Below are 18476 nucleotides of genomic sequence, written 5' to 3'. Positions count from 1 at the left end.
TAATTACTCGAGATTACTGACCTCCTATAATGCTGGGCGTCGTTATCATGCTTCAGCGTCTCACTTCGCAGTATTCGTGAACTTGCTTCACGCGGCATCAGAAAGTAATTTAAGCACACCACGGAACAGTCCAGACAACTGTCCTCTGACATTCCAAGACAGTGTATCCACTCCCTTCCTACATCGACGTAAGGTTTGTCATTTCTTAGAACCTACGAAGGACTATGTATAACGTTAGTTTGCGGCTGCACGCCCTCACCTTTCCCATAAAAGGCATTCGCTCCCGACAGCATCAGTACGTGCAGAGACGTGTCGTCATGGTCATCACAGCAGCGCTGTATTTAATGGGTTATTGATCTAGATGGCTGTTGACGAAGAACTAGCGAGTGCCGTTGGCGGGACTCGAACCCACACCTGCATGATTGCCAGTCAGGTGGTGCTACTATTACACTACGCGACGACATCACGCGCTCGTCAAAGTACCAGGACCTCATTCATGAAGACACGAACACACATTCACCCTGGCCTATTCTCTTACATTTTCTTCCATGAACGCTCCATTCACACCCAGAAGAACAAACCGAGGCAGGCGGCATTTTAGATAGGAACGTAAATTGTGTAGGCTGAACGAAAGATTAAGACGAACACAACATCTCCAACGTCCAGCCAACGTCCAAGCAATAATCTGAACGTGAAGCGCAGTGAACCACACTCTTAAGGGCAACCTCCATGGAGCGAATTTTTGCAACGAAGTTCGCGCGGCAGACTGCCACGCGCGTTCCGCCGCCAGTTGTTCGCCGGCACCAGCTCCATGGGGCGAAAATCCAGCGGACGGCGTCGGGAAGTCACGCTGTGATGTCACTGTTGCCAGGGTATAAGGTGAAAGCTTAGTGAAATCAGTTGCTCGAAAAATTGCATTTAATGTCACAAATTTTGCAACTAAATCCAACAACTGTCTGAAAAGATGCACCCAGTAACGTACCGAAAGGCATATTCACTACTGCATAAGGAAAATATGCTTCTTGGCAGAGAATGCCTCACGTTCTAGCGCTGCAGTTGGCGAAAGCGCGAGCAGACGACAGCACCCAGTTGCAAGAAGAGGACGATGACGATGATTCACGAGAGCAGAGAACCACGTGCAGACGATCTGGCGTGTATTCGTAGCGGAAGAGCACTTTGATTGGTTCATCTGCAGTTGACGCTTCCGGAACCGCGGACGCTGGGCGAAAATATCTAGCATGGGCAGATCGGCGGCGGACGCTCACATTTTTGACGCCTCGCGCAGGGCGTCCGACGCTGAGCGAAGTTCGCAGCTTTTTCGCTGTACATTCGCTCCATGGAGGTTGCCCTTTAGAAATGAACTCACGCTCACGCTCATAGCCAACCATGATCTCGAATGATATCGTTATCTGCCCTGATTTGTTGAAAACGGGAGGCGTACGCCTTTTTTGTGACAATTATGAACAGCATAAGTGTCACAAAAAAGGCGTACGTTCATGTACGTAAGTTCATTTTTAAGAGTGTCCATTCAACATGAACACCCAAGGATCCTGATGCAAGCCTGGAACCATGCCTGGATTGATGCAAGATGGCGTCGCTGGCGAAAGACGTATGCGGCAGCTGCTCTCAATCATTTGTTGCCAAGGCGAAGGCAATTACTTGTTCTGGAGCTTGTGCTAATCGCTTTCATCTGAACTGTGTTAACATCGCTGTTTCTGATTTACCGTTCCTTGTTAAAAATGGGAAAAGTATGTGGAAATGTGTTCCGTGCACTCGGCGGAGTGGGAGTAACCTGGTTCTGCCATCACCGACCAGCAGTGATGTAACAAGTAAGCCTAACATACGTACGGAAAGCCCAACTTCTGACGCCGATTTATCTGACATGTGCCTAGTTCCACGTGTGCAACTTAGTAACCTACTTGCAAAGGTCGACGAAATGGCATCCGAGCAAAGGGAACTGCGTTCCGAAATAATACACCTCAAGGACTTATTGTCTCGAGTTGTGCCAAACGCGTCAGAACGGCATGCTGATGGGCAGAATAAGCAGACATATGCCTCGGTGTCACACCTGAAATTTTCTTCATTTGGTGCATCATCTACTGGAGGCTCCTCGACAGCAAAGTTTTCCTCTGGTCCTAGGTTCGCAACAACTCCAATGGATCCATCACCGTCTGCTCATGGAAATGGTCTGGTACGTCAGCCGGTGGAACAAGTCGGAAATAACGAATGGACGACAGTTCAAAGAAGGAAACGACCTGCCGCTGTGGGTGGAAAGAGCACTTCGAGCAAAGTAAAATCTGTCGCCCGCAGTTCGCCCACGAAATCTTTATTTCTCTCTCGGCTTGTCCCAGACACAACTGCTGCAGATGTAAAGGATATGGTTACCGACGCAGTGGGACACGAATGTGTGACAGTAAGACAGCTGAAGACAAGGTATTCTACCTACAGCTCTTTTCACATAACAGTCAGTGCCAATGATTTTGATAAAATAAACTCGGAGGAACTTTGGCCGGAAGGCTCCATATTCAAACAGTTTCTGGGAAGACTAGACGAATTGCGTATTATCGGTGGTAATGACGAGGACAAAGATGCTACCACGAGCGTTTAATATATTTCATGTTAATATTCGCAGCATGAGAAAAAATTTTGACTTGCTTGTTACTTTGTTAGCCACATCTAAGGTTCATTATGACGTAATCTGTCTTTCTGAGACATGGCTCAATGCCAGCGAGCAGTATAAATTACCTGGTTTTGCCTTTTTCTCGTCTCCAAGAAAGCACTTGTTAGGAACTGCAAGGGGTGGAGGAGTCGCACTTTTTGTATCTGACAGGTTCTGTTGTGCTGTGAGAAATGACATTGACCTGTGGGTGCCTGATTATTGTGAATCTATGTTTATTGATGTCGTGGGTATTGGGCTAGTTGGCTGCATTTATCGTTCACCCAGTTGCAGCTTGGATGCGTTCCTCAGCAGGTTTGAGAATGTGTTATCTAAAATACGCAGCCGTGAATGTGTATTTATAGCAGGGGATTTTAATATAAATTTGTTACATAATCCATGTAATGACTACACTATGCTTCTTGAGTCATATGGGCTACGTAATGTCGTAGATGCGCCTACTAGGGTTGCTGCTCAATCGGAATCGCTGATCGATCATATTTTGGTTAGAAACAGGTGTGTTGTTCGATGTGAGGTGATAGGTGAGCCTATCACTGACCATAATGCGGTTTGCTGCACATATGATTTTACTGTTCAATGCAGCACGATCAACAGACACGGTTTGGCGCGCCGTAATACAATCGAGTTATCGCGGAAACGGGTTAATTATCAACAACTCCGTAGCTACCTTGAGTCATTTGATTGGTCGTCCATATACGATGCTGATGTAAACATCGAATTTCGTAACTTTATCGCTCTTCTGCAGTATCTGGTTGATAAATGTACAACCTACATCGTTGGGAACAGACGGGAGATACCAATATGCCCGTGGATGAACGAAAACCTGCTACATGTTGTTAGGCAGAAAGCAGAATGGTACAGAAAGCATAGAAGATGCCCTAATAATTTATTCTACTTCTCCCAATACAAAAAGTTTCGAAACCATGTAAGCAAGTTAACACGTCAACACAAACGAGACTACTATGCGAACTTAGTCTCTCGCGCTCAGGGTAACACACGAAAGATATGGTCAGTAGTTAATAGTGTAACAAAGGGAAAATGTGAAACGAAGACATATCCGGAGAATATCGGCTCTACTGAGGAGATGTGTGCTTTGTTTGGAAAGTACTTTTCGAGCATAGGGCCGAAGCTTGCAGAGGGAGTTAATAATATTCGTGCACCTCATCCTGAAACATATCTGACCAATCGCATTAGTAATTCTTTCTTCATGTCTGCCTTCGTTGTACCTGATATAGTTAAAGTTCTGGGCCGTATGAAATGTGACACAGCAGCTGGTTATGACGGCATTACCGTACGTGTGATTAAGGAATGTTCTAGCGCATTATCCATCCCGTTGTGTTATATGTTCAACCACGCGTACTTCAGCGGTGTTTATCCAGACATACTGAAAATAGCACGCATTGTTCCTATATACAAGGCAGGTGACAAGGAAAAAGTTGAAAATTACCGTCCAATATCTGTACTTGGTGTAATTAACACTATCTTTGAGAAACTCGTCTGTGCTCAGATGACATGTTTTATCGAAAAATATGATGTTCTATGTAAAGCACAGCATGGTTTCCGCGCAGGCAAATCAACGAGTTCAGCTGTTTTCTCTGTTACTCAGAAAATCAACTATGCTCTAAATAACAACCTTGTGACTGTTGGTTTGTTTGTTGACCTTCGCAAGGCTTTCGACACTGTGAACCACGGCATTCTGCTAAGCAAACTGCATCATTGCGGCTTTCGTGGTCTTATGTTGTGCTTCCTGCAGAGTTATTTGTCATCAAGGTGTCAGTTTACGTCAATCAATGGAATGCTCTCAGACCCTTTCCCGATTGTTATGGGGGTCCCTCAGGGGTCTGTATTGGGTCCTCTGCTATTTTCCTTGTATGTCAATGATTTGCCGTTCTCAGTACCTAAAATGTCCACATGTATGTACGCGGACGACACTTGTTTTGTTATCAGTGGTAAGACAGTTGACGAAGTTAAAGCTGCTATTTCGAGTGAGACTAACTGCATTGCACGCTGGTTTAGAGCGAATCATCTGTCGTTAAATGTAGATAAGACATGCTTTGTTGTTTTTAGAAAGCCGTCCACAGTCGGCACGCAGATTGAGTTGAGTATTGAAGGCCAATCTGTTAAACAGGTAGAGGAGTTTAAATATCTTGGTGTCTTGCTTGATTCGTCTCTCACCTGGAAACCGCATATCGATTACATTGCGAGAAATGTAGCGCGGTCTTGTCACGCTCTCTTTTTGGCTCGTCAGTGTTTTTCTATTCATGTAACTAGACAACTTTACTTTTGTCTCGTTGAATCTCATTTGTCCTATTGTATAACCTCATGGGGAAATACATTCCCTGCTTATCAGGAAATCCTATTTAAGTTGCAGAAAAGAAGCCTAAGACTGATAACTTTCTCTCACACGAGGCATCCATCGGTAGACCTTTTCACGAGACTTAACATACTACCGTTACCTGATTTAGTTCGCTTTTGGTACCTGAAGCTAGTGTATAAAATAATAAATACCGGGGAATATCATGGCACAACAGGGTTTAATTTGTGCCCTAGAAATAACAGGAGTGTACAACGTCTTATTTTCAAACCTTTTCGAGCAAACAATGTTTATGGGAGCCGGTTGCTAGAAAGCTATGGTATCAGATTGTGGAATATGCTGCCATCCGACTTAAAATATGGCAAGTATTTTGTGCGCAGCTTACGTCGCTATGTGATGAACAGCTCAACCATTCTTTCATCTTAATTATCTTGCTGTAAAATTGTAGTGTAAGTGTATGTGGGTAATACTTTTAATGTCATTGCACTGCTTCTCAGTGTCTTTCTATGCGACTGTGAATTGATGTTATTGAGGATGAGCTGTGGGAGTCAATACTAGCCTGTGCTAATGATACCCATAATTCCATCCCAAAGCTTTGTATTTAGTAATTTTAATTCAATAAACAATAAACAACCGTAAAAAAAAAAAAAAAAAAAAAAAAGATATCATTGCAATATTAAACATTCCCCTGGCAGAGGGTACGGGTGCATAACCCATGTATAAACTACCCACTCCGCAGGCATCGACCGGCTTCTCTTCGACATTGCCTTCATGGACCGCTCGACGACCGAGTTGCGTGCTTACTGGGTCTTCTGCTGGAAATACATCTCGCCCATTACCTTACTCGTGAGTCGTGGTGTCTGACGCAGAGGCGTATCTATAGGATGTGGCAAGAAGGGATACTCACCCTGGACCTTGCTTGACGGGGGCGCCGGGCAAACTTACATAGTGGGAAGAAGAAATTGGGACGACGCGCCAGCGGTACTTGCGCTCTATCACGTGTTCCACCGTCCCCGGCGCGACTAAAACACCAGCGACCAGTATCGAGTTCAAAATCGTAACGAACTCGAATTGTACTTTGCGTTCAAAATCCGGTAACGCCATTCCAGACATGGGTGTCAGATGCTTTGACAGGGGGGCAGTTTCATTTATAATCGAATGATGCCCGCCGGTCACATTTTTTATTTATCTCGGGAAAAATGTTACTCCACCCACAAAGAGATGCAAACGGTGCCTGACCGCAGGTCTCTGCGATATTTTCTTCTCCGTCCACCGCGCTTCGAAGCAACCGGCGCGGTTTCGCGGCTTAAATTTTTTCCAACTTTGTGACCTTGTATCTCTTGAACGAGATGTCCCATTTGAACGAATTTTTTTTTTTCTGACAGAATGGATGGTGCACGTTCCACCGTGGGCTATTAAATTTATATGGTCAAGACAGAAGTATACGAAAAAAAAATCTCGAAAATGCAACAGAGAGCCTTTTTACCGCACGTTTGGAAGGTCATGGCCGAGGCCCTGGATCTCCGACTGTGATGTTCTTCGCGTGAGCAGAAAGATAATTCTTTGCTCTTTCGTGTGACGTCAAATACATTGCTTTATCTTATGCTATGATCCCGTAACAACGCCGTGAACACGGAAGGGTAGGGGAAAATTTTCATTTTCGCGGCAGTTTTTACCCAAAAAGGACATCTTCAAATTTTCCGATCTTTTGTAGTAACACAGCTGAGACATAGCTCTTTCAGGATATGCAATAAAATGTTTGCTTTTTGTCTTTTCTTTTTCCTTTCGGTGAAGGTGCCGTCATGCCGATAGCTGACTATAGTAATATGCACAGATCACTGTGATGTCAGCAGACAAGCAAAAGTTCGTTGCTTAGGCTTTCCCACCCGGTTAATGCAAGCGGTTCAAGGTTACGTGCTTGAAGGAAATCTGACGTGGGAACAGGGCATTTATGGCAATACTCCGGCTTTGCTGAACCGAAGCGCGAGACGTCTATTCTCTTGCAATTTTGTTTTATTTCCTGGTTTCTTCTACTTCTGTTTCTTCTGCTCCATATGCTACGGGTGCCTCAGTAGGCTCACACCAATATCGTGTTCTGATATGCTCCTGTTCAGTCTGCACAATAGACCTGTAGAGGAGGTGGTGTTCCTCTACGTGGTGTTCCTCAGGACGCATGTAGAGGAACACCACCTCCTCTACAGACCATTTCTATATTCGCGTCGCCCCTGGCGACGGAATGTCGAACGTCGTGTCTTTCCCCCCAATAATGGTGACGTGCTTTTCGGACTGGCACAGTGCGTGGGAAAGTAGCAAGAGAAGATTGGAAGAAGAATGCGGAAAGAGTGAAAGCGCATTGTACTCGTTGCCAGACCTCAAACGTCCGCGCAATCTTGAAACCGATTATCTCCCCACAATGAACATGACAGTCTCCCGCAGGTGGGTCCATAGCGATGTTTTCCACTCAAAGATGGCTTACTCAAGGGCTGGGCATGCGCATACGCGTTGTCGGAAATGATCCACTGAAGTCAGCGTCGTTAGGGCTTGAAGCCGGAGGATCTTGTTCACCTGAAGGCCCTGCCTCAGCAACTTGCAGTCGAAACGTGTTATAGCAGTTCACACATATTTCGTCGATGTCGTGGACATGGACTGCCTCCGAGGTGCTCAAGATGGTCTTCAAAAGCCCTGATCCTATCAACGATACCGGCCTGAAGTTCTTGTTCCAGGGTATTTTTTTCTTGCGTCGTTGAGTGTAGTCCGGGCAGTATAGTCGACTTCTGGTGTGGCTATGGCTGGCCATGGGGAGCGCAGAAGTACACGCTACGCCGACGACAAAACGAAATCCATACGTAACATCGAGGAAAGCAAGGCCCTTGTCTTAAAATGTGGAAAGCGGCGAGAACCCCGTAGACGCCTAAAGACCGTCTTTTCCCACGCAGCGCCCCGACTTTCTCACCTATTGGAAGGCCAAGTCCTTCAAATAATATTTCTGAAAGGAGTTCGCCTTGAAGAAATAAGGGACCGGACATGTCCTATCATTCCAAGGAAGACCAGGCGACAAGTCCTTGGGCGATCTGTCGGCATCGTTGCACATCACCTGAGTGTTTCAAATTCGGTCTTTGATCACAGGTAGAAGAAACCAGCAAATAACACAACAAAATTGCAAGAGAATAGACGTCTCGCGCTTCGGTTCGCCAAAGCCGGAGTATTTACAAATGCCATGTTCCCACGTCCGATTTTCTTCAAGTACGTAACCTTGAAAAGATTAACCGGGTGGGAAAGCCTAAGCAACGAACTTTTAGATCAAAGATGAAAGTCACTGAAAAGGTTAGCCAGCTGTAGGACTCGAACCCACATCTTCTGGATTGCCGGTCCAGGGCTCTACCAACTGAGCTAAGCTAACACGCCTAGCCAGCGACTTCCAGGGTGCGTCATCTGAAGAGACAAACCAGCCTGTCTCTCTTAGAGCCTTAGACCGGCAATCCAGATGATGTGCGTTCGAGTCCTACAGCTGGCTAACCTTTTCAGTGACTTTCACCTTTAATTTCTTAGGCAAATTGAGGCTTTGTATGTGTTTGTCCCTTCTATGTTGTTCCAGCCTCAGAACATCAGTTCATTCATGTTCACTTTCATGAACGAACTTTTGCTTGTCTGCGGACATCAGTTATCTGTGCATATTACTACAGTCGGCTTTCGGCACGACGGCACCCTCACCGAAAGGAAAAAAAATAAAAAATACAGGGAGTGGGTTAGAAGTCCACTCTTTGTACGTGTGTTTGACCCCTGCGAGCGCTGCCCAATAGGGATGCGAAAAAACATTGCACGCCCTGTGGGATAAGCAAACATTTTATTGCATACCCTGAAAGAGCTATGTCTCAGCTATGTTAGTACAAAATATCGGAAAATTTGAAGATGTCCTTTTTGGGTAAAAACTGCCGCAAAAATGAGAATTTTCCCCTACCCTTCCGTGTTCACGGCATTGTTACGGGATAATGGCTGAAGATAAAGCAATGTATGTGACGTCAAACGAAAGAGCAAAGAATTATCTTTCTGCTCATGCGAAGAACATCACAGTCGGCGATCCAGGCCCTCGGTCATGACCTTCCAAACGTGCGGTAAAAAGGCTCTGTTGCATTTTCGGGATTTTTTTTCCATATACTTTTCTCCTGACCATATAAATTTAATAGCCTACGGTTGAACGTGCACCATCCACTCTGTCAGCAGAAAAAAAAATCGTTCAAATGGGACATCTCATTCAAGAGATACAAGGTCACAAAGTTGGAACAAATTTAAGCCGCGAAATCGCGCCGGTTGCTTCAAAGCGCCGTGGACGGAGAAGAAAATATCGCAGAGACCTGCGGTCAGGCACCTTTTGCATCTCTTTGTGGGTGGGATAACATATTTTTTCCGAGAGAAACAAAAAATGTGACCGGCTTGCATCATTCGATTATAAATGAAACTACCCAGGAGCGCAATCGCGCTGCGTGATATGGGCGCTGTCCTTCCTAGATACGCCACTGGTCCGATGGCATAAACGTGTCTAACTCACTTCACCCGTAACAGACAGCCCTGGGAGGAACGGTACCAGCCTTCCAGAAGCACACCGAAGAACTCTTCCAGCTAAATGTCATATTTACCCTCGTCGGTGCGGGTCTCCTGCTTGCTTCCCTTGTCTGGCTTCCTGTCTACTTGTTCGCCTGGCTCCTGGAAAACGGATTCGTACGTATAAACTCGTACTTCTCGTACAGGCTCTCCCGCACTGCATCAGGATGCGCGCGTAGTTGAATCTTTAAAGAAAAATCAAAATAAAAAAAAGTCGGAAAACAACGTCGAATAACGAATCCCGTATTGAACAATGCACAGACAGGTTAACACTACATAGCATACAACCAAGTTTTAGAATAGGATGCGTGAGGACAGGGGATCCGAACAGCACGCAACAGCCTCTTCCAGCGCGCGGCTTATAAATAGGGTAGCTTTTTTTTTTTTTTGCAAATTGGAGCGCTTGCTCTAACCGCCTGCGGCACCGCATGTGGAAACCAGCTACAACGTTTTAAAAATACACCTGCAGTTCAGTGTGATATCCAATGCACTCGTAGATGACTACATACGTAGTTACGAAACACGAGATAGCGAAGTCCGCGTATGAGGCATGAGGAACGACGTGCTAGTGCAAAAAGTCGCTAGAAGTAATTTCAGGAAAGCATGATGGTTGAAATAAGGTTGTGAATTAAGAATTGGGAACACTCAAGATCAATAGCAGATTTTATCAGGTCATGCAATACAACAAACATGCCAAGTACAAAAAAGCTGAACACGAACGCTGAAATGAAGTGAAGTGAAACTTGATTCTCGTCAGTAGAATGTGCCGAAGGATCCTTTGACCTCGATATTCAATTACCGTCATCTCGTGCTGGCCCACGGTCCCAGACCGTAGCTTCTTAACCTGTATATCTCGCTTTGTAGGACGTGACCATGTCCCTGCTCCCGTGTTCCCACTGGGGACCCAGAGAGCCTCAGCAGTTCCGTGCCTACCACGAAGCCCTGAAGAACTCTGACCTGGCTGCCCAGAAGAGGGTCTATCGCACCGATCGCAAGGAGACTGTGGCTGAGCGTTTCACCCTGTACTTGGTACACCACAGCCCAAAGTACATGGGCCGATTCATCAAGAAACGTGGTGAAACTGTTCAAGAGGCTCCCAAGGTGGTCAGAGCCCAGCCAAACTATTTTCCCTGCGAGTAGGAAAATTACTTCACAACTAATTGTCTCCCTCACCTCATCGCCACCGCAGTGTCTTAACGCCAAACTGCGCGCGTGTACTGCATTCACTGTTCCACCCTTGTAGCATCTACGAAATAAAACGATAACTATAAATTCTCATTTGAGATACAAGAAAGGTGTGCTTGTAGGTTGGAGTAGGTAGGTTGGTCCGATTTTTCGGACTCTGCGGGGATCTCGTAAAAGTCCGAATAATCGAGCTGTCGGCTGTCGATGCTTTCTTGATGGGCAAGTCTTCCATTTCCGCCTGATAACATCCGATTGTTTTTCTCGGAGCGATATTTCGCTACTATAGTATACGGACGAGAGCACCACAATCTGCTTCATTCAGAGTTTGACGGCTACGCTGGGAGACTGCAATGGTCGATATCCCGAACAAGGTGAGGGAACATTTCCGGACAACTTCTGGCAACATTAGGTGCAGTGATTTATCTGTACACTCTACACCCGGTAACCCCCCCCCCCCCCCAAATATTCAGTGACATCCCCCTAACTTTTTCACCTGTGTACCTCCTACAGGAGGTGCCCTTGCGATTTCAGCTTTAGACACATGCCGATTATGATATGTTAAGCTGTAATGACATATATAATGCCCCCCCCCATTTTTTCTAGCACCCCCTCCGTGCTTGGGATTCTGGATGAACCACTGATTATGCGTCACCATTCCTTAAGTTGGCTTCACCTAACGCCTGCGTGCTCTAGGTGAAGGTCGCTTTACGGCACTGTCGCGCGACTCGCGGGTGGATAGCACGTGCTGGGCCTTCGCGAATTTCGGGAATGAAGCCGTAACCGCGTACGACAATTTCTCGACGGAAAACGGCCAACTTTCTCACTAGCACGACAACTCGACGGAGGAACGGCGGGACGAACCGCATGCACAGATTTTCACGGCGACGGACGGTGGCGCCCTTGCGGGCGTTTCGTTAGTCCGTGGTAAGTATTGACTTCAAATTGACTTATAAATATCGTGCTACACATAGAAAAGCATAGTGGCACACAGAAGAAGTTCTTGCGGTTAAAGCATATTCGCAAAGCAAGCGCTACAAAAGCGCCCTCAGACAGCAGCTGGAGGGCGACAGCATGCTTCCCCCCAGTTCCTAGGTTGGTCATACGAGCATCCGAAATGCCCGCCACGTCCGCTCGTGGAACGGTAGCGCGTGGGTCACCAAAAACGCATCGACAATTCGTTGTGCTGCATGCGATGTCAGCAGTGCTGACTCAGCACTACATCCTAAGAGACTAAGCTGTGCCTTGTTCTTCAGTGGACCGATGCAAGGTGCAATTCTTGGATTTTTCTTCCCCCCCCCCCGCACGTTGGCTTATGCATGCGAAACAGACTGATGAAACAGTACATAGGCACGCTTTGAATGCCTTCTGGGCTATAAAATTAAATTATGAATCATAGGGTCGACGCCTCTGCCGCTAGGTGACGTTAGGCCTAATGTTCCTATCGGTCGGGCAATTATCGGACAGTGAAAATTCCGCTTCAGACCCGCCTACTTGATTTTCGCAAAGAAGCGCGCGCCACGTGTACGTCTAGGGGAGGATGTGTCCCCGCCTCTTGTTCTACACTCTTAAACATGAACTTCACCGCATAGCACGCTCTTAGCTAACCATCATCTCGAATAATATCGTTATCTGCCCTGATTTGTTGAAAACGGGAGGCGTACGCCTTTTTTGTGACACTTATGCTGTTCATAATTGTCACAAAAAAGGCGTACGCCTCCCGTTTTCAACGAATCAGGTCAGATAACGATATCATCCGAGATGATGGTTGGCTAGGAGCCTGCTATGAGGTGAAGTTCATTTTTAACAGTGTACATTTCTTTCCCCCGCTTTGACCTTGATGCTGGTGATTACCGTCTTATCACGAAGAAAAAGAAAATAACCGTCTTATCACAAGGAAGGAAAAACAAATGAAGGCGGGGACACTTCCTTCTCCGCACATGTCTCTTACGCGTCTTTGCGAAAATCAAGCAGGCGGGGCTAAAGCGTCATTTTCATATTCTTTTTTTTTTTTCAACTATTTCTCTTGTGATACTGTGCATAGTTTTTGTTGGGTCTGTGGCAGACTTGTACGTATCTTGAGTACGTACTCAAAATACAGTATTTTAAATACTTTTTCCGGTATTTTGGTACTCTACTCAATACTTTTTGCGACAAGTATTTTTAATGTATTTAAAATACTTTTTTCGGTATTTGCTACTCAGTACTCAAAATACTTTCCTTCCTCGTTAAACCATATCCAGCACGCTTCCCGCCGTGCCGAGATTTTCAGCTCACTGGAATTTAACCCCCTTTTTCTTCGTTTTCTTTCTTTCGGGAATTCGCGAATCTGTCATTTATCATCTTGTACAATAGGCTGGTCCCAAGCCTGGCCTTGCTTCTCAATAGCCAGCTTCGTCAGAAAACCGTTCCTATATATTCATATTGCCAGGTGAATCACCAGGGGATTAGGTACAAGATAATCCCGGCATTTATTTCCTTGGTCATCAAAGCAATAAACACGTGCCAGAGGTTGAAAGACCCAAACCGATATACAGGAGGGATTACGAAGTTTTGGGTCAGAACATATCAACAAAGTTTACTTGGGTTCACCAAAGTTAACCAAACATTACTTGACACCAAGACGTTGCAAATGAAAGATATGCATGGCTGATGAAGTTTATTCCTTTCATTTGTAAGGCCACGTTCAGAATACGCGTTTCACTTACTGCTAATACTAAAGTACTTTAAATAGTATCTTAAATACTTCTTAGAGTATTTAGTACTCTATTCAAATTACTTTCAGTTTCGAGTATTTTGAACTCTATTTTAAATACTTTTTCCGTAGAGTATTTAGTATCTTATTTTAAATACTTTTGCGCAGTATTTTGTACAAGTCTGGTCTGTGGTTATCCGTGGAGGGCTTCATATTTCTGTCAAAAGAAAGTGAGGTTCGCTTGGCAATTTTCAAAGTTCATTTGAAAAAAATTAATTTCCCTCAATTAAAAAATGTCGAAAGCCTTCCTCAATGGTGGCAAAGATTCCAGAAGGTAATTGCCGAAAGTCTCACAATCCTTCGGCGAGTACATCGCCAGTTAGAATTTTCTATCACGTTAGGTGCAACACCCTGTATACTTCATCGGAGTATAGCGGGTGTGTCACGAAATTCTCCCAGCTGAATAATTCAGAAACTGCTGATTATATCGAAAAACTTTCTGTTCAGTAAATATCGGCAAAGCACTGAGCAGCGAGCAGCTCATTTGCGTACGCTCATTAATCAAATTGAAGTCCTAAGTTTTAAATTTCACTTCGGACGCACTCGGCACCTGTGCCGTAGCGATTGGAGCCTTCAGCTAAATATATCTCAGAAGAAACCTGCACTTATTCAACACCTATTGATTTGTTCGAGTAATTAATTGGTCTCGGTTTGCATATTACTTACGCAGGGTAGCGCAGCAATGCGCACTTCGCTCAGCTATCCGGCTCTCCCATCGCGTGTTCAGAGCCAGGCGCACATGCGTTCGACCGGATCAGTCACCGGCAAGTATCCTAACCATCGCAGTGTGTTTATCCATGTGACGTCACTCTCAAGGGCGCGCCACTCTCGTTTCTGCTGCTATGACGCAGTCCGACGGTTCTAACTGGCCTGACTTTCGTCCGCATCGCCGTTCATCGTTTTTTGCCGGTTTGTTACTGCGGCAAGCAGTTTCATCATTATGACAGCCACCACCGTTCTTTTGCTGTTTCATAGTTCTCGCACTGTGTGAACATTATTGAGACCAAACCAAAACCAAATTTTGTCTTTTCGAAGCATGCACTCTAGAGGGGTGACATCAGTGAATAATCGCTTCCACATCAAAAGAAAAGAACGTTACCGCCTAAAAAGCTCAGAACCAACCGTCATTCAGAATGACATCGTTCAGTTCTTACCTATATTTGTTGAAAACGGGATGTGTACGTTTTTTTTTTTTTTTTTTTGTGACATCTTGGATGCACACCGGTACCGATAACTATATCATTCGGCGTGCTGTAGGCAGGCGCGGATCTAGAGATGGGGGTCAGGATGTCCTGATGTTCTCTGTCTTTTTTCTTTCTTTTTTTTCTTTACAGCGGCAGCTGTATATGTGGAGTTAAACACCGAAGAAGCGCGCTGCGACGTTGGGTATCACGTGAGGTGTGGTGATGCAGGTGGCAGGAGTGGAAAGCACAAGACGCCAGGATGGCTCCGCCGATGAAGGTTCTTGTCTTGTGTACTTGCAATGCGAACTCGTTCAGAAAATATTCTAAAGATCCCTAATGAAGCCCTGAAAAAAATGATGAGAAAAGTACCCTCAAACACAGAGAAAGAATCGTGTTAAAGTCTGCTCACAATGCGTAGAGGTACAGCTATCGCTGTATTTCAGCTGCGAGTACCAAAGATTTCAAAGCTATATACTCCGGATATATATATATATATATATATATATATACTTTTTTTTGCGTTCACCCTAGTGTGGTATGTGTTATGAACATTCCAGTGTGGCACAACAATTTATTTTGTACGATATTTGTGTATGCAGAGTTTGGATGCCGTTTCCTGCGTAAAAGTGAAGCAAATGTAATCTTTCACACGTTTCTCTTGCCTTCAGCCACCAGATCATGTTACGTATAGGGTACCGGGTTTTCGGATTTATCCGAAAAAATCCGAAAACGGACTCCGGTAAAATTTTAAGCAATTCGGATTAATCCGAAAAGCTCCGCTTGGCAGATGTTTTTTTTTTTTCCTGATAACCAGGTTATTGTTCTTGGCCTCCTTTTGTGTCCTGGGTTTCTTCTGACCTCGGATACCTGCCCACCGCAACATGGTTTCCGTGACCTAGTGTTTTCTTCGGCGGTCATCTCGTCCACTTGAGGGTTCACCGCCCGGAGTTTTCCCCAGTCCGTTTCTCCGATTCCCTTGTCCTACACGTGACCTAAGCACTAAAATTGAGGTCATACTGAGTGGTCTTTTTGAAAGGGCAACTAGTTGCAGTGCTGACTACAAGATGGGACGCAAGCGAGAGCTGCCGTGTGAAAACGTCAAGGAATACCCTGATTTCGAGGAGTTCACGTCGTCCCGCGATCGCGATGCAGAGGTTCTCGTATGCCGCATAACCGTGAACATTGCACACGGAAGGGGTGCATGAAGAATTGCGGAACGCCTCAGTGTGCGTCGCACGAAATGTATTGTTAAGCTTGTGTTTCTTTAGCGTTGAAGCAATAAATGTGACAACTGCGTTTTCGCTGCACAACTGTGCGTGCGTCGTCAAGTTTTCTCCGAATTTCGTATATTAACTGAGCTGTAAATCATGAACTCCGAAAAACTCCGTTTTTTTAAAAACAATAAACTCCGAAAACCCGGTACCCTAGACTTATGTACAACCGTTCCGCCGAGCTGTTCTATGAGGTAGAATATTGAAACAGGATTTACAGAGTAGACACTAAGGGTTCAACGGTGCAAGAGCAAATGATCTCAGCAGCCCTTTGTATCTATGGCATGGATAAGAATAACCGGAGCTGTGAAATAATTATGAGTACTTAGGCTACTGTAATTCCTTTCAGAGTTCTTGTATTCTGTGTCTCAATACTTTAAAAATGGGGACCACCATTGTAATTTAACTTTGTCCATAACTTGCACACAGGGGACAGTTACTTTTTGCTATTGCTTAAAGTAGCACAGAAGTCACTTTTAACACCCTGTTTTCTTTCTGTAAAATTGTTAAGTAAAATGCACCATGAGAAGTAATTCACCTCACAGAGCCATAATTATCCTAGAAATTGAATTTAAAGTACGCAGCAGAGAGCGACTGTGCTCACTTGAGCAACTTGCACCTTGTAGGGTGAATCGAGAGTGAATGAGCACCACTGTATTTGTGTACGTTTCTTTTTTCGCTGCAAAAAAACTTCCATGCATCTAAACCTTTTGTGCTGTTCGGCAAATTGACGCATATACTTTCATCAGATGGCTTAACCTGATATTATTTTGGATGGCCCTGTTTTGGATGCCACAAATTTGTCAGCAGTATGATACATTGCAAAAGACCGAGGCATGTTTACTCCATTCAGGTTTTTCAGTTTTCTTATACCTACTGATTTTGTACCATTTTTTAGCCCTTCTAACCCTTTAGAACATATTATACTCACATAATGCTTTAAGTGCTGGTGTGGACAGCACCATCATCTACAGGGGGGCAGTTGCCTCCCCTGATACTGTCTAATGGGGTGCCGAAAAGACAATTTTCAGGCAGGAAGAAGGCACATTAGGACGACAGAAGAGAGGAAGAAACTCGAGAACAGAGGGGGGAGGGGCACAAATTTTCCTTTTTCTCCACCAGGAGGCAAAAAGTAGACGCCGGCCCTGCGTGTGAACCTTCATGACAGCTACTCAAGGGTGTAGATGTTTCACTTCCGTTTTTTAAAATTCTATTTATTGTAGTATGTATGCACTACTTTAATGTTGAGTATCTATAGTGCCTTAGAACAAATTTCACATGTTAGATGTGCTTTTTGCATCTGTTGGGGAGTTCTGTTCCATATATATGAGACTCCACATCAACATTTTATGTAAATTATGAACGTGTGGTACTAAAAGCTTTCATGTAAACTATTTTGCGAGAAGCTGTAATATCTGGTGATTTTAAATGCACTGAGCCTTAAGAATAACACAATTACATTCAATTAGTTGTAATTGAACTACGTTACATTTTCGTTATGGCAAACTTTTCCTGTAACTTAACTGCTTTTGGAGCCATGAGCCACTTTCTGCACATCTTTTACAATAACACACGACTTCCAAACTGAAAGCGTTTATTAGGTTCTCAAAGGACCACATGACTAATGCTCTTCAAGGGCACTAGTCTTTCCCCATCATCCTGTGAGAAAGTAAGTGTTGAGACAGGCTAGTCTTCTGAATGTAACTCTTGGGGCACATGTTGCACTTGAAAGGTTTCTCTCCTGTGTGATACCGCATATGCGTCCGTAATGACTGGCTGTGCCTAAACGGTTTCAGGCAAATACCACATTTGAAAGGCTGCTCGCCTGTATGGATCCTTTCGTGCACCTGCACGTTGTTCTTGTAATCGGAGCTGTAGTTACAGTATCGACACTTCATCCGCTTCTTGCGGGAAAGGCCGATGAGGACTCCAGTTCCATCGCCTGTAATTCAGAAGTTAAAATACATGTATACAAGGATACAAACCGATATGATGGATTACAGTATGAAACACAAGAGTTGCGAGCACAGCAGTAACAGCATATCCATGTGATTGCTACACAGAAATATATCAGCATTCGCCTTTGCCGCCAGTAATCGGTTTCTCTGATTTTCCACTGACAGTTATGCGCACAGTATGCGCAACTTGCAGATGTTTTGATGTTTCTGAAAGAGAAAAGAAAACCGTAATGTACGATGCTATGGTTTCATGCAAGGCGCAAATATCACTCGAATCAGGCCAATAAACAAGTAGGGTGCACTATCTGCCAGAAACACCTATAGTAATGAATTAAGAAAGTGAAACGACATTCTCTACACAAAATAACAACCATTTTGAAGATGTCATTCGCACTACGGTTGGAGCTTCGAGGACTCCTGCAATATCTTTGCTGAATTTGGGCAGAAACGCTACCAAATAACTGAATCTAAGAGAATTATTAGTAAACCTCTATCTTTGATAGTTTGATAGTATTCCTATTGCGGTGTTGTCTCAT

At 44.7% G+C, this 18476-nt stretch overlaps 1 protein-coding gene, 2 long non-coding RNA genes and 1 other non-coding gene across 5 annotated transcripts in view; 2 read left to right on the top strand and 2 right to left on the bottom strand.

Moving 5' to 3' along the window:
- Positions 1–10868, top strand: part of LOC135394267 (sodium-dependent dopamine transporter-like) — a 43190-nt gene extending 32322 nt beyond the window's left edge. For both annotated transcript variants that reach the window (XM_064624947.1, XM_064624946.1), the window contains 3 exons: positions 5731–5837; positions 9552–9707; positions 10455–10868. In XM_064624947.1, coding sequence (XP_064481017.1) covers positions 5731–5837; positions 9552–9707; positions 10455–10730 — 539 coding nt within the window. In that variant the 3' untranslated portion in view covers positions 10731–10868. The remainder of the gene's footprint in view (positions 1–5730; positions 5838–9551; positions 9708–10454) is intronic.
- LOC135394269 (uncharacterized) lies at positions 1964–3056 on the top strand. The gene is made up of 2 exons (XR_010422808.1): positions 1964–2290; positions 2352–3056. It is a non-coding gene; the product is annotated as an uncharacterized LOC135394269 (long non-coding RNA).
- Positions 8319–8391, bottom strand: Trnaa-ggc (transfer RNA alanine (anticodon GGC)). The gene has a single exon. It is a non-coding gene; the product is annotated as a tRNA-Ala (tRNA).
- Positions 10869–17559: 6691 nt separating the features above from the next.
- LOC135395426 (uncharacterized) lies at positions 17560–18299 on the bottom strand. The gene is made up of 2 exons (XR_010423077.1): positions 17984–18299; positions 17560–17924 (listed from the first exon to the last, which is right to left on the bottom strand). It is a non-coding gene; the product is annotated as an uncharacterized LOC135395426 (long non-coding RNA).
- Positions 18300–18476: the final 177 nt, after the last annotated feature.

This window comes from Ornithodoros turicata, chromosome 5 (assembly GCF_037126465.1).
Source record: "Ornithodoros turicata isolate Travis chromosome 5, ASM3712646v1, whole genome shotgun sequence".
Lineage (NCBI taxonomy): Eukaryota > Metazoa > Arthropoda > Arachnida > Ixodida > Argasidae > Ornithodoros > Ornithodoros turicata.
Note: the sequence above shows the minus strand (reverse complement) of the source record. Positions and strands in the feature narration are given on the sequence as shown.